Source organism: Squalius cephalus, assembly GCF_949319135.1.
Source record: "Squalius cephalus genome assembly, chromosome: 1".
Lineage (NCBI taxonomy): Eukaryota > Metazoa > Chordata > Actinopteri > Cypriniformes > Leuciscidae > Squalius > Squalius cephalus.
Genome location: NC_137122.1, coordinates 50,061,138 through 50,073,434, shown reverse-complemented (window position 1 = coordinate 50,073,434; position 12,297 = coordinate 50,061,138). Strand labels below are relative to the sequence as shown.

The following is a 12,297-nucleotide window of genomic DNA, read 5'->3' as shown; positions in this document are numbered from 1 at the left end:
GAAGAGATTTTGGGGAAGTTATTTTGATTAAAGATTACTATGAGGACACATAAATAGACAAAAAAACAATAATACACCCTTATAAATAATTTATAATAAATATGCTACTGCAATAGGCTATTCCATAGGCTGACGAAAAAAAATAGGAATTGTCCATTTTGTGACTTCTTGTAGTCTCGCAGACTTTTGGACCCCAATGTATGTTTGCTTTGATATATTTAGAAATAAATAAATAATATCTCCAATTCTTTGTTAGGCTATTATGTCTTTAATGAACAAATGAGCCACGCTAATCATAAAAATTGTAGCGTCTTGAAGTACTTCTGCGCATGCGTCCTGTGTCAGTCAGCTGGCGGTGACGCGCAGAGGAATCCGAGCAGAGCCACTCATTGAACTCTTGAGGAACGCGCCTCCAGTGGAGTAGTGCTGCTGATGACTGCGCATGCGCGGTCTTCAAAGTTCAGTGAGCGGCTCTGACTGCTCGGATTCCTCAACGCCGTCTTCAGTTCACTCAAATACTCACCGCGCGCGACATGAGTGAGCGAGCGAGCGCGCTTCTCGGACTTTCGGCTTTAGTTGCTCTTCTTGAGTAAATCACGGGCTAGAAAGTGAAACGATACTGAAGAAAAACACGATGTAGTGCATATTACCGACGCTGGACTGTTAAATTTCGTACCTGCAAAGCAGAGTTGTTTAGTATCGCGCTGGAGGAGAAGTAGACAGCGGTGGGACAAACATGCTCTCGCCGTTCTTGGCGTATTTTCTGTCGCTTGTGGTTCTGTGTAGGATTGCGCGCTCCCAGTACTCAAGCGACCAGTGCAGCTGGAGGGGCAGGTGAGACAAGCTTTAAACATTTACTTATTATTATACAAGTGCGCCCTTATTACTCGTTTGCTATTAATGTAAAAATAATTTCAATTGAGTCAATTGCATTTGGAGGTTTTACTCTTTAAAATCCAAGATTAAATTTGTTGATGCCGATTTATGTTGTTGTTGAGCTAATGTTTTAAGTTCAAACTTAAACTTGTTTTTTAGACTAAAACAAGTAGAATAGTAACATTAAATCATGATTAATGTTATGACAGTATGCGAAGTCTCAGTATGAGCAGTAGTATAGTCTATCAGCTATTAAAGTTATGTTTATGAGTTGTTGAGTAATTGTAGTTTTCATTTTATTTTTGTATCAGGCCTATTATTTGAAGGTGTTATGTTGTTATTATGAGTGGTAGTGGTTGTAGCGTCTGTATTAATAACATTTTATCATTATATTCTCATTTTTTGTAGTTGTAAGTTATGACCACATATGTTTTTTCATTGCTGGAACTCAAATGATCAAAACAAGTTAAGCAATTTTCAACTTTTTTTTAATAAGTTAAACAAGATTCAACTAATTTTTTTTAAGTCAGTTAAATGTAATTTAAGTTTGAATGACTTAAACATCCAAGTTGATTGTACTTAAAAATTCAAAGCAGCAACGTTTTTTTACAGTGTTCAGTCTTGTTATTCTGTCCTGCTGAATGCTGAAGCTGGCATAACCTGAAAGCAGAAACTCTCTGATCAGTGATTCATTTCTGCTCACTGGTTTGACCTAACCCAGATTAATCTCTCATGTAAAATATGCAAATCACTCTGTTCTTTGTTTGTTTAGACAGTTGAACTTTTCTTGAGTTAATAAACTATTGCCTATACACACTCACACCCGCTGTGACATTTTCTAGAAAACTGAGAAGCTTTTAGTTTAATATAATCTTATTTGGTCATCTTGGCTTTTAAATGTAAATGTGCATTTAAATGTGAAAATATGTTTTGGTCGACGATAAATCTTAGATTTCTCTGCCACATAACTTCATCTCATTACAATGCTTGTTATTATTCCTAAACAATAGCTCTCTTCCTTCAAAAACATGACATATTTCGGCTCTCTGTGAATTCTTTTTTCAATAGAAAGGCTGAGTGTGCTGTACTCTGACTGTGCAGCCATAATCTGCTGTTGATTTGCCAGGTCTTAGTTCAGCCTCTCATTACGGCGGAGCCGCATTTCAAACGCTCTTAATTAAAGAGGAGCCGTTATAAATGAGGACACGGCAGCTTGTGAGTCTGCCCCGCACATGTGTCACCCCAGGCTCCACATGAGTTTTGGGTCCTCACCTCTCATTTTGGTGAGTTTAATCTGGGGTCTGCAGCAGGCTGATTGTAGAACCGCTGGAGGGTTCGGAAGCAGATGGCTCATTTTCTGCCTAACTGACATCAGGCCACAGACTCGAGGCGCAGAACCGCAGATGATGTCTAAAAGTAGAGGAGAGAGTCTCTTTGTGTGGCCGTTGGACAGCGGCAGGACTGCTGCCCGGACGTGCAGATCCTCGTCGTTTTGAGGAGTTGAAAGCGAGGGGAGGTTCAACTGCGTGACCTGCATTTGCACTTGCATGCTCCGGGTTCGGCTACTGTCTCTGCACTTGTCTGCGGAGAGGCCTGCGTGTCCTAGGAGCCATTGACTTGCGCTTCAAAAATCCTACCCACGGCAGTATGCCCAGTGTTGGATCTTGCCAAAGCGTTGGAAAGGAGAGAAGAAAAATGAGAGACGGTTAATGTGTATGTGTGTGCGCATGCCTGCACGTGACGGGTCATGCAGCAAGCCTTGCGCGTGGGTCTTAACACCTTGTGTGAAAAGACATTAACTTCATTCTTCCTGCTCGGAGAAAAGCTTTCCTTTCATATGAGCCTCAGCTTTGGACTCGACTCTGGCGCAGACTGTTCAGAACAATCGCCCTAATGTTTGAAGTTTCCTTTGCTGTGTTTTACGCTAAAGGCCAATGATAGAAGATCCAACCATCCTTATTTAGGGGATTACCCTTGGTGTGAGATGCCGCCATTTGCTTCAAACCAGACTGGTTTGCTTTGTTTAATCTATAGTTGTTTGTTAAAATTTACTAGCTATAACTCCAATGTCAGAATTAGATAAGTAAGTTTGATGACTGACCTGTTCCAAAACTTAGTGAACTGCCATTTCCCTTCCAGTATTTTAAGCCAACGTACGATTGCTTCCAGACAGTAGCCAGTAAAATTATGCTGCCTTCTGAAATCATTTGTTTTGGCAGAATTCATGGATAAGCCAATCCCGGAATGATTGCGCTTAGCGAACACAATGCCTTCATGAAGTCGAAAGGGACATGGATAATGTTTTTTTAATTATATGATTGTATTTAAAGTCCCCCTGTAGTCAATAATTTTGTCCCTTAAAACTCATCTTTGATCACCAAAATTACATATTTAAATGTTTTTTTCCTTGAAGAAAAAATTCTTCATGCCTTAAGATAGCTTGAGTGTAACTCTATACCTTTGCCTCATTTAGTATATGCAGTTCTATGAATGTGCAAATTAGGCCCGCCAAATTGGTTGACGTGATTGGTTACAAGGTAGTTTGTGACATCAGAAACCAGCAATTTCAAACTGCGTTTTTAAGAGTGTTTGGTTCACTTCAGGTTTAAGGAGAAAATACTCAGCAATGGTGTTGACTTGTGAATTTGCAAATGGTTTGTCTTAAAGCATATTAAAAACACCCCATAGACATATAAACAACATTAAAAACTTGATTTTTCTATATTTGAACATGATTCTTTAACTGTAGGCCTATTTCATGCAGTACTGAATTGTTTTGATAAAAAGAGACTAATAGACTTGTCTCCATTGATAGACCAATATGTTGGCCCATATTTTTAGTGTATCTGCTCTAGTGGTCGACCAATATATTGCCTTGGCTGATACATTGTATCGGTCAATATTTGGCTTTTTTTTTCTGTTTGGTCAAAAGTGGGACTTTTATTTTGACAGTACTGAGAACTAACCACTGTGTACTGTATGTTAAATTAGCTTTGCCTGAACAGATCGCACAGATCTATCAGTGCACTGGTTTCAGTGTTTACTTTGTTTTTTATTCTCTCTTTTAAACTTGCAATGAAACAGAATCTTTTCTTGTGTATCGTGGTATCTGTGTAACAGATTATCGAAAAAGAAAAAATGTAAGGGGGGGACTTGTTTCTATTCATCGGTTGTTGATTGGAATTTGAGATGTGGTTGTTTCAGTGATTGGAGAAGTCCTTTGTTTTATGTTACATTAAGTTATGTTGTTTTGATTAAGCATTACAAAGTTGCGAATTAATTGTCGACTAAGATATATAGTAAGTTCTTAGAAAATAGATAGATAGGCTATACACTTTTTGAAAACTTTTGAAAACTTCTTGATTCTATCTTAAACTCCCCCTGTAGTAAATTTTATCCCTTAAAACTAATCTTTTCATGTCTTAAAATACCTTGAATGTAACTCTACACCCTTGCCTCATTTAGTATACGTGGTTTTATGAATATGCAAATTATCCCCGCCTCCACTCACTCACACCAGCTCAGAGATCCACTCGTTGACGATCACACGTTGACCTGATTGCTTACAAGGTAGTTTGTGAAGTCAGAAACACCAGCGATTTCAAACCATGTTTTTGAGACTGTCTTTGGTTCACTGCAGTTTTAAGGAGCAAATACTCAGTAATGGTGTTGATTTATGAGTTTACACATGGTTTGTCTTGATTTTCACCACAAGGGGGACTTAAAGTATAGCCTAAATCTGATTATTTTACAGATTTTTTAATAAATTAAAACATAATTCGAATTGGTTCATTTTAAACGGATTGATTTCCAATTATTTCAGTAAATATTATGTAAATAAATATATATTTAATGGCAGGAATTGTTATGCTTGTGTTATTTATTATCTTTAAATTAAATGGTGAGATATCTTATTTATTGGCTTTATCAACCATCGCCCACAAAAAAATATATCCGTTAACCACTAATCTGCAATATTATCTTTTTAATCTGTTAATCTAATCCAATTTTATTTGCCTCATTAAATTGTGTTTATCATGTATATTGGCATTACATTGCCATCACCTGATTTAATTTGTGTGAGCTGTGTATTTTTATGCTTTTTAGAATGTTAGCTTCTTGTTAACATCACAATCTGTTGGAATCAGTTGTGAGTTGGAGGTTCTCATCATGCGTTTCAATTGAGGTTCGCTATTTGTGGGTCGCAGCCTATGTTACTTTTGGGGTTGAGTTTCAGTTAAGATTCTGCCATTTAAAGTAGGGTAGATCCTGGATCAGGGCTTATATCTCCTTTCTCTGCCTTCTTGTAGTGGTCTGACCCATGAGGGACACACGCGGGATGTGGAACAGGTGTACCTCCGCTGCGCCCAGGGCTACCTGGAGTGGCTGTACCCCACAGGGGCCATCATCGTCAACCTGCGGCCGAACACATTGTCCCCAGCGGCGTCTCTTCTCTCCGTCTGCATCAAACCCTCTGCGGAGTCCAGCGGGACCCACATCTACCTGGACCGGCTGGGAAAACTGCGATTGCTCCTCCGTGAGGAAGATCAGGCAGAGGGAAGAGTGCACTGTTTCAGCATCCAGGACGGGGCGCTCTTCATCGAGGCAGTGCCTCAAAGAGACATCAGCCGAAAAATCACAGCCTTCCAGTATGAGCTGGTCAACCACAGACCAGGAGCTGATCCACAGTCATTATCTGGTATGATGTTCTCTTGATCTTTAAAGACTCCCTTGACAAGCACAGTTTTCTTTCATGTGAAGTGTTTTTTTTTTCTTTTCTTTTTTTCGTCAAATTAAAGGAGTTGTATTTGGAAAAAACAATATATATAACAGAAACAGCCAGCAGACATCAGCTAAAAAGCCCAATTTTGATTTCCTGGAAGCTTTGATGGAACAGTGAGATTTCTTTTGTGGTTTTGAAAGAAGTTTCTCGTGCTCACCAAGACTGCATTTTATTTTATCAAAAATACAGTAATAAAAAAAGTCTCTTGAGGTTACACTTTATTTCGGTAGTCCACTTTAGACATTCTACTGACTATATAAGTAATTTTGCAACTACATGCCAACTTATTCTACTAACCTAAACCCAAACCTTAACCTAAAAGTCTACTAATACTCTAATGAGAGTTAATTAACATGAAGATGCAAATTAATGAGAGTTAATTGACATGTTGTTACTTAGAGTTAATAGAATTTCTAAACTGGACTATCAAAATAAATTGTAACCCTATTTGAATAATTTGCCAAATGTAATTTATTCCTGTGATGGTTAAGCTGAATTTTCAGCATCATTACTCCAGTCTTCAGTGTCACATGATCCTTCAGAAATCACTCTAATATGCTGATTTGATGCTCAAGAAACATTTCTTATTATCAGTGTTTAAAACAGTTGGTCTGCTTAATGTTTTTGTGGAAACCATTTTTCTGGGTTCTTTAATGAATTGAATCATTTAATGAATGAGTTTGGAAGAGTTTCTTTTGAAATTCTATTCAATTGCTGCTTTTTTCAGGAAAAAGCATTATTACATTTCCGTGACTCCGTGGTTTTTGGGTACACGTACTTCAATGCACGCAATACCAAGGGTTTGTTTATTTTAAAAAGTACTCGATCCGTAGCTAATGTTTTCATGCCCAGCAACAGATGATATCTTTACCTCAGGAAACATCCACCCCTCTGTGATTCTGAGATCTGTGCTCATATTTATACTGGAAAGTGATACTGATTTGAACCTTGTTTGCCGTGTGATTAAATACTGTGTTATTCAGGGCTTGTGGCGTAGGTCTCACGCTGAGACGCCACGAGCGCCCCGTTGCTTCTATCTGTCATTTACTCCGGAAAAGCATGTTAAACATTTAGCCTCATTTCAGAAATTAAATTTCAAGCAGTGCACCTGCTGAAACTGAATGGCCTAAAGCAAAGTAGATTCTTCAAATAACAGGTCTGTTTTTCCTCTCCCAAACAAAGCTAAAGTATTGTTTCAGTGTGTCTCCCCCTCAAGGGTAACACGTTCAGAGCTGCCATGTAAATCTGTGCTCTGATAAACAGCCTTTAGTTAGATTTCTCCAGACACGGATACAGTAAAACCAGAGTAACTAAACGGTTTCTGTATTCTGGGACTGTGTGGCATTAATGCAATTCACTATAAACCCTTTTCCTTTATATATTATAATATACTAGGAAGTAGGAGGCATTGAAAATATCCTCAAAGTGTAATTACTTTGCACTTTGTGGATATTTCATACTTCTTTGTCACTGTCAATAAATGCCATAAAACATTTGCGTCCAGAAAATGGGCAGTCAAATTTTTCCACAAACTTTTCTACGCATTTTAATGTGTCCTTTATCGTCAAGTTTGTGTTCGCCTGCTTGTGATTTCAGCGATCTGAGCGGGTAGATCTGTAAGGTGACCTGTTTTCCTCTTTCCGAGCTTGTGTGGGTTTTTTCTCTGCGTTTACCTCGTGAATGCTGACCTGCTGTGCTGGAATTGAGTTGCTTTCCATCACTGTGGAATGTGTCTTAGACCAGCTGTTGGGAGGATATATTATCTCCATTTTTTTTCCCCCTACTCCCTTCCTCTTCCTCTTTTCCCCTGTCTCCCTGGCTTCCCCTCCCTCACTTTTTCCTTCATTACTTTTCGTTCCGCCTCTCTGAAGTGGTTGGGATGCAGGCTGAGTGGCATATGAATCTTTTCTGCATTAGCATGGAATGCAGGGGGGGGGGACCAGATGTAGCTGGGACACTATCTTCCCCCTTTCACCCTGCCAGCGTGTGAAGTGGTTGTGATCCCAGCAGCGTTGCATTAATTTGGGGCAGCGAGGTCTGCTGACTCAGATGCCAGCCCATTCCTGCGGTTCCGTTTCAACTTTTTTGCATGCGAGTCGCCACAAAGCTTTTGAAAAAGCCCATCTGCGCTCCAAGCCCAGCTTTCGCGTTCAGGACGTAAGCGCTGGCAGCAGTTAACGCTTCACATCAAAACTCTGCGAGGCCTAGCGTTCTGAAAGATCACCCGCTTTGAAGCTTTGGCGTTTGCCAGCTGTTGCGAAGCTGATTCCTGGATGACCTCTGGCCCTGTTGGTGATGCGACGCGCCTTGTGTTGCAACAACGGGCGACCTCTGGTCCGCTCTCCTCACCCACAGCTCCTCAACAGACATGACCGGACCAGCTCTGCTCATACAGTATGTGAAGGGCCAGGTTCAACAAATCAGTTATTTCACCAACTTTCTTTGCTAATGCCCAATCTACGCTGGAAGCAAACTTGTTAAGCATCGAAACTAGTTTGCTATTTTTCTAAACAATTATTTAGCCTATGCTGTAAACGCCCATTGCAGTGCATATACTTCAGTGATTTGTAATGGGTGCAATTTGGTGTTATAATGAGGGTTTGTGACATATTTTTTTGCTTTAACTTTAATGACTGAAAAGACATTTATAATGTCTTTGTTTTGTTTTTTTTGGACATTTGTCACTCTTATTTGCTACTTGCTTCCAGTGTAGAGTGGGTGTCAGACGCTATATACTTTTTACGACACTTCATAACAATTTGGCAGCGGCTATTTGCACCAAGTGTGAATAGCAACTAGATTCTATTTACACAAAGTGAAAATAGCATATTTTTAGCGATAGATGCTATTTACATGGTTTTAAAAGCAATAGATTCTTTTACACTGTGAAAAATAGCATATTTTTTAGCGATAGATGCTATTTATATGGTTTTAAAAGCAATAGATTCTATTTACACTGTGAAAATAGCAGCATTTTCTTAGCAATATGCTATTTACACTAAGTGAAAACAGTGATAGATTCTATTACACTATGTAAAAATATCAGTATTACCTTTGCAATAAGTGCAAATAGTAGTTATGCTATTTATAATTCTAAATAGTGGCAAATACTATTTGCACCTCAGTGTTGTTGTACATTAAACGGTATGCAATGATAACAGAGTGTAAATGACTATATTTATTAAAATTTTTAAATGGATGCTGGCTGATTAGGACAATAAAGCCCTCCCCTAAACAATAAATACTTGATTATTAAACACCCGTTAGACACTTTATTTCCACTTTTTGAATATTTTCTTAATTTTTATTGAAAATAAATGCCTTTCTGATCTGATATGTGATGAGGAAAGGGAGTTGAGCGAATTTGGCAAACGGCAGATTCGAACTTGGGTCGATTTGCATCAAAACTTTATGCCACACGCCTTACCCCTACACTATTGCTACTGTTGGCATTCCAGCGTCTTCCGTGATTTTGTCTGGCCCAACCAGATGTCAGTAGGCGGAGTTAATGTAAATGGCCTCTGCCAACAAGGTAAATTGTGTAAATAGACACTCCATAACAATATACGACACTTTATAACAATTTTGTTGTACTTTACAGCTAGGGACCAGTGTATCCTTGCATCGCGATTCACTAAAAGCCTGAACACTTTGAAAAACCACAGAGCAATGCTCTATGAGCAGCCCACAAGAGTTTTGGCCAACCAACACTCACATTTACTTCAGGAAAAATGTCATTTTGAAAATCTTTTTGAAGCCCCTCAATCTACCTGCACTAATAGACAACTAAACTTGTGTCTGGTAGCTGTGGACAACGTCCACTGACACACCTGCCCAACCCAACCTAACAGACCGTAACCCATAAACCTGTAAAACACCCATAAACCCTTCACCCAGCCACCTGAATCAACCAGTCGCTCTGCTGCAAGCCTGGGGGGGCTTGAGACCCTCCAGACGAACGTGCTGGACTATATCTGCGCGTGGGGGCCGTAATGACCCCGGAGCCTGATTTATTTGGAGAGAGAAAACACGGCGATCAAAGCCGACACGGTGCTGCCAGTGTTTAGGTTTTGCTGATTGCCTTGTTGCCTTGTCAAGATTCTGCGGCGACCTGAAAGCGAGGGAGTGTTTTTCTCTTGTCTTGTGTCGCTATGGGTTGTAAAATAGTACAAAGTGTTCGACGCACCCCAGGTTGTTGGCACAGGTGGAAGTGCTGTGCAGTGTTGGCTCCTCTAGATGTTTCTTTCTTTCTTTTTTTTACCCAGAGCTTCCAGTCCTTGCAGTCACTGCTCCATGTTTGAGTTGTTCTCAGCTGGATCTCATTTGAGTCAGGGTGTGAGGACTCTGTGTGTGTTTGTCAGTGTTTTTCTAGAGGGGGAAGGGTCGAGATGTTCCCCTCCTCTCCACCAACACAACGTTCTGGTGGTTAATTACAGATGTTTTTGTTTTTTTTAATGAGGAGCCTTTTTTTGCAGGCCTCCCCACATCTTTTTTTGGTTAGAAGCCAACTAGCCGTGACGATAAAGTCGGCTTCTGCACGCTCAATAAATCTGCAGCAGAAATTAATTATGTCTTTGAAGGTCCAATGTGAATTGGGAGCACGTGGCGGGTGTGGATGTTGATCTGTGTTCTGGTTTGTTAGACAGATTTCTAAAAATAACATGCTACATTCTGCACATGTGATGGTTATTTCTTGTTCAGTGGCTGTGTTTGGTCTGATTTTGTTATTCTGTATCTCCACAGCACCCTGCCAACCCTGTACAGATACGGAGGTCCTGCTGGCCGTTTGCACCAGTGACTTTGGTAAGACGAGCCACATCTTTAAAGAAATTTGTAATGTTTTTAATGATCAGTAGTTAAAAATCTAAAGAAATGCCTACATGTTTCGGCATTAAGTTTACAATTAAATTTCAATTATAATTGGGAAACGATCCTAAAGAATCCTTCCCACCTGGCACTATTTAAGCTACATGAATACTGTTCTATGTCCATCTATCTATCTATCCATCTATCTATCTGTCTGTCTCATTCATCTATCTATCTATCTATCTATCTATCTATCTATCTATCTATCTATCTATCTATCTATCTATCTATCTATCTATCTATCTATCTATCTATCCATCTATCTGTCTGTCTCATTCATCTATCCATCTATCTATCCATCTATCCATCTGTCTGTCTCATTCATCTATCTATCTATCTATCTATCTATCTATCTATCTATCCATCTATCCATCTGTCTGTCTCATTCATCTATCCATCCATCTATCCATCTATCCATCTGTCTGTCTCATCCATCCATCCATCCATCCATCCATCCATCCATCCATCCATCCATCCATCCATCCATCCATCCATCCATCCATCCATCCATCCATCCATCCATCCATCCATCCATCCATCCATCCATCCATCCATCCATCCATCCATCCATCCATCCATCCATCCATCCATCCATCCATCCGAATCAGCCCTCATTATGTCGTCTTTATCGAAACTGGCATTGCTTTAAAATCCTGACAAAAAAAAAATCGTACAATTCCTGTTAATTTTCTAAAGAGGTGTCTTATGCTGTTAGTATCATGATGGGCCATCATGATAATATTTGGAACATGTTTTTAAAATATCTAGTTTTTAATTTTATATTTGAATCAAAAATGTTTCATAATGAAAATTTATGTTAAGAGAAAATTCCAATGTAGATCCTTTAGGATGGGTTCCCTATTGTGCTAGTTCAAATGGGAATCCCATACACATTCTTTGACAATTGTTTGACAAGGGGTGTCCCGTAATGCAATCAATATGGAAAAATCCCACCAACTATGTTTGTCTTATGTAGTTTTATTTCTCTCCTCTACAGTGGCTCGGGGGAATATTCTCGGTGTGGCAGAGGAAGAGGACCAGACCTCTGTTACCGTGTCCCTGAGTCGCCTATACAGACAGAAGACACAAGTGTTTGTGTCTGGGGGCGGACGGGCCAAACGCTGGACGGGCTTTGTGAAGATGCCCAGCCAGTGCGGGGTTAAACCAGGGGATGGCGAGTTCCTCTTTATAGGGACTGTGAGGTTTGGAGAGGCCTGGCTCAGTTGCGCTCCACGGTACAAGGACTTCCTTAGGGTGTATCAGGACGCACAGCAGCGAGGGACCAACCCATGTCATTTGGACACAGACTGAATTCTTTCCAGGAAACCACACGGTCCGCCCCGTCGCGAGGAACTGTGACCCCGCGAGCAGCTGTATGTCTCTGTTTGTGTCTGCAGACAGGAGAGGTTTAGGTCCGTATAGACTGCAATATCGATGCAGAATCCTCTCGCCTGCTGTCCCAGCATTCCCTGAGACACGACTCGTGCTCTTAAAACATCCCGCAAAAACAACTAAAGTTGGACTTGTATTTACTAAGCCAATGCCGAATTCTCCTGACATGTCTTAAGACTGATATTTTCAGATTTTTTTGTTTTTTTTTACTTTCTTGCGGTCACAATGTAGCAGACCTGGCTGTTGAATGTGTAAAATGTGAAAAGAACATTCTGAAACGGAAGTCCCAAATGCTTTGTAAAAAGCTTGTTGTACAGTTTTGCAGTTGTTTCTATGACAGAAATATATTGAAGAAAAAGCCTGCTTTTTAATTTTAATTT

At 39.9% G+C, this 12,297-nt stretch overlaps 1 protein-coding gene across 1 annotated transcript; it reads left to right on the top strand.

Annotated features, from left to right (window-relative positions):
* Positions 1-419: 419 nt before the first annotated feature.
* Positions 420-12,154, top strand: metrnla (meteorin like, glial cell differentiation regulator a). Its single transcript, XM_079867149.1, has 4 exons — positions 420-834; positions 5,187-5,575; positions 10,403-10,462; positions 11,523-12,154. The coding sequence occupies exons 1-4, from the start codon at positions 737-739 to the stop codon at positions 11,834-11,836; spliced, it is 861 nt and encodes a 286-aa protein (XP_079723275.1). The 5' UTR covers positions 420-736; the 3' UTR covers positions 11,837-12,154.
* Positions 12,155-12,297: the final 143 nt, after the last annotated feature.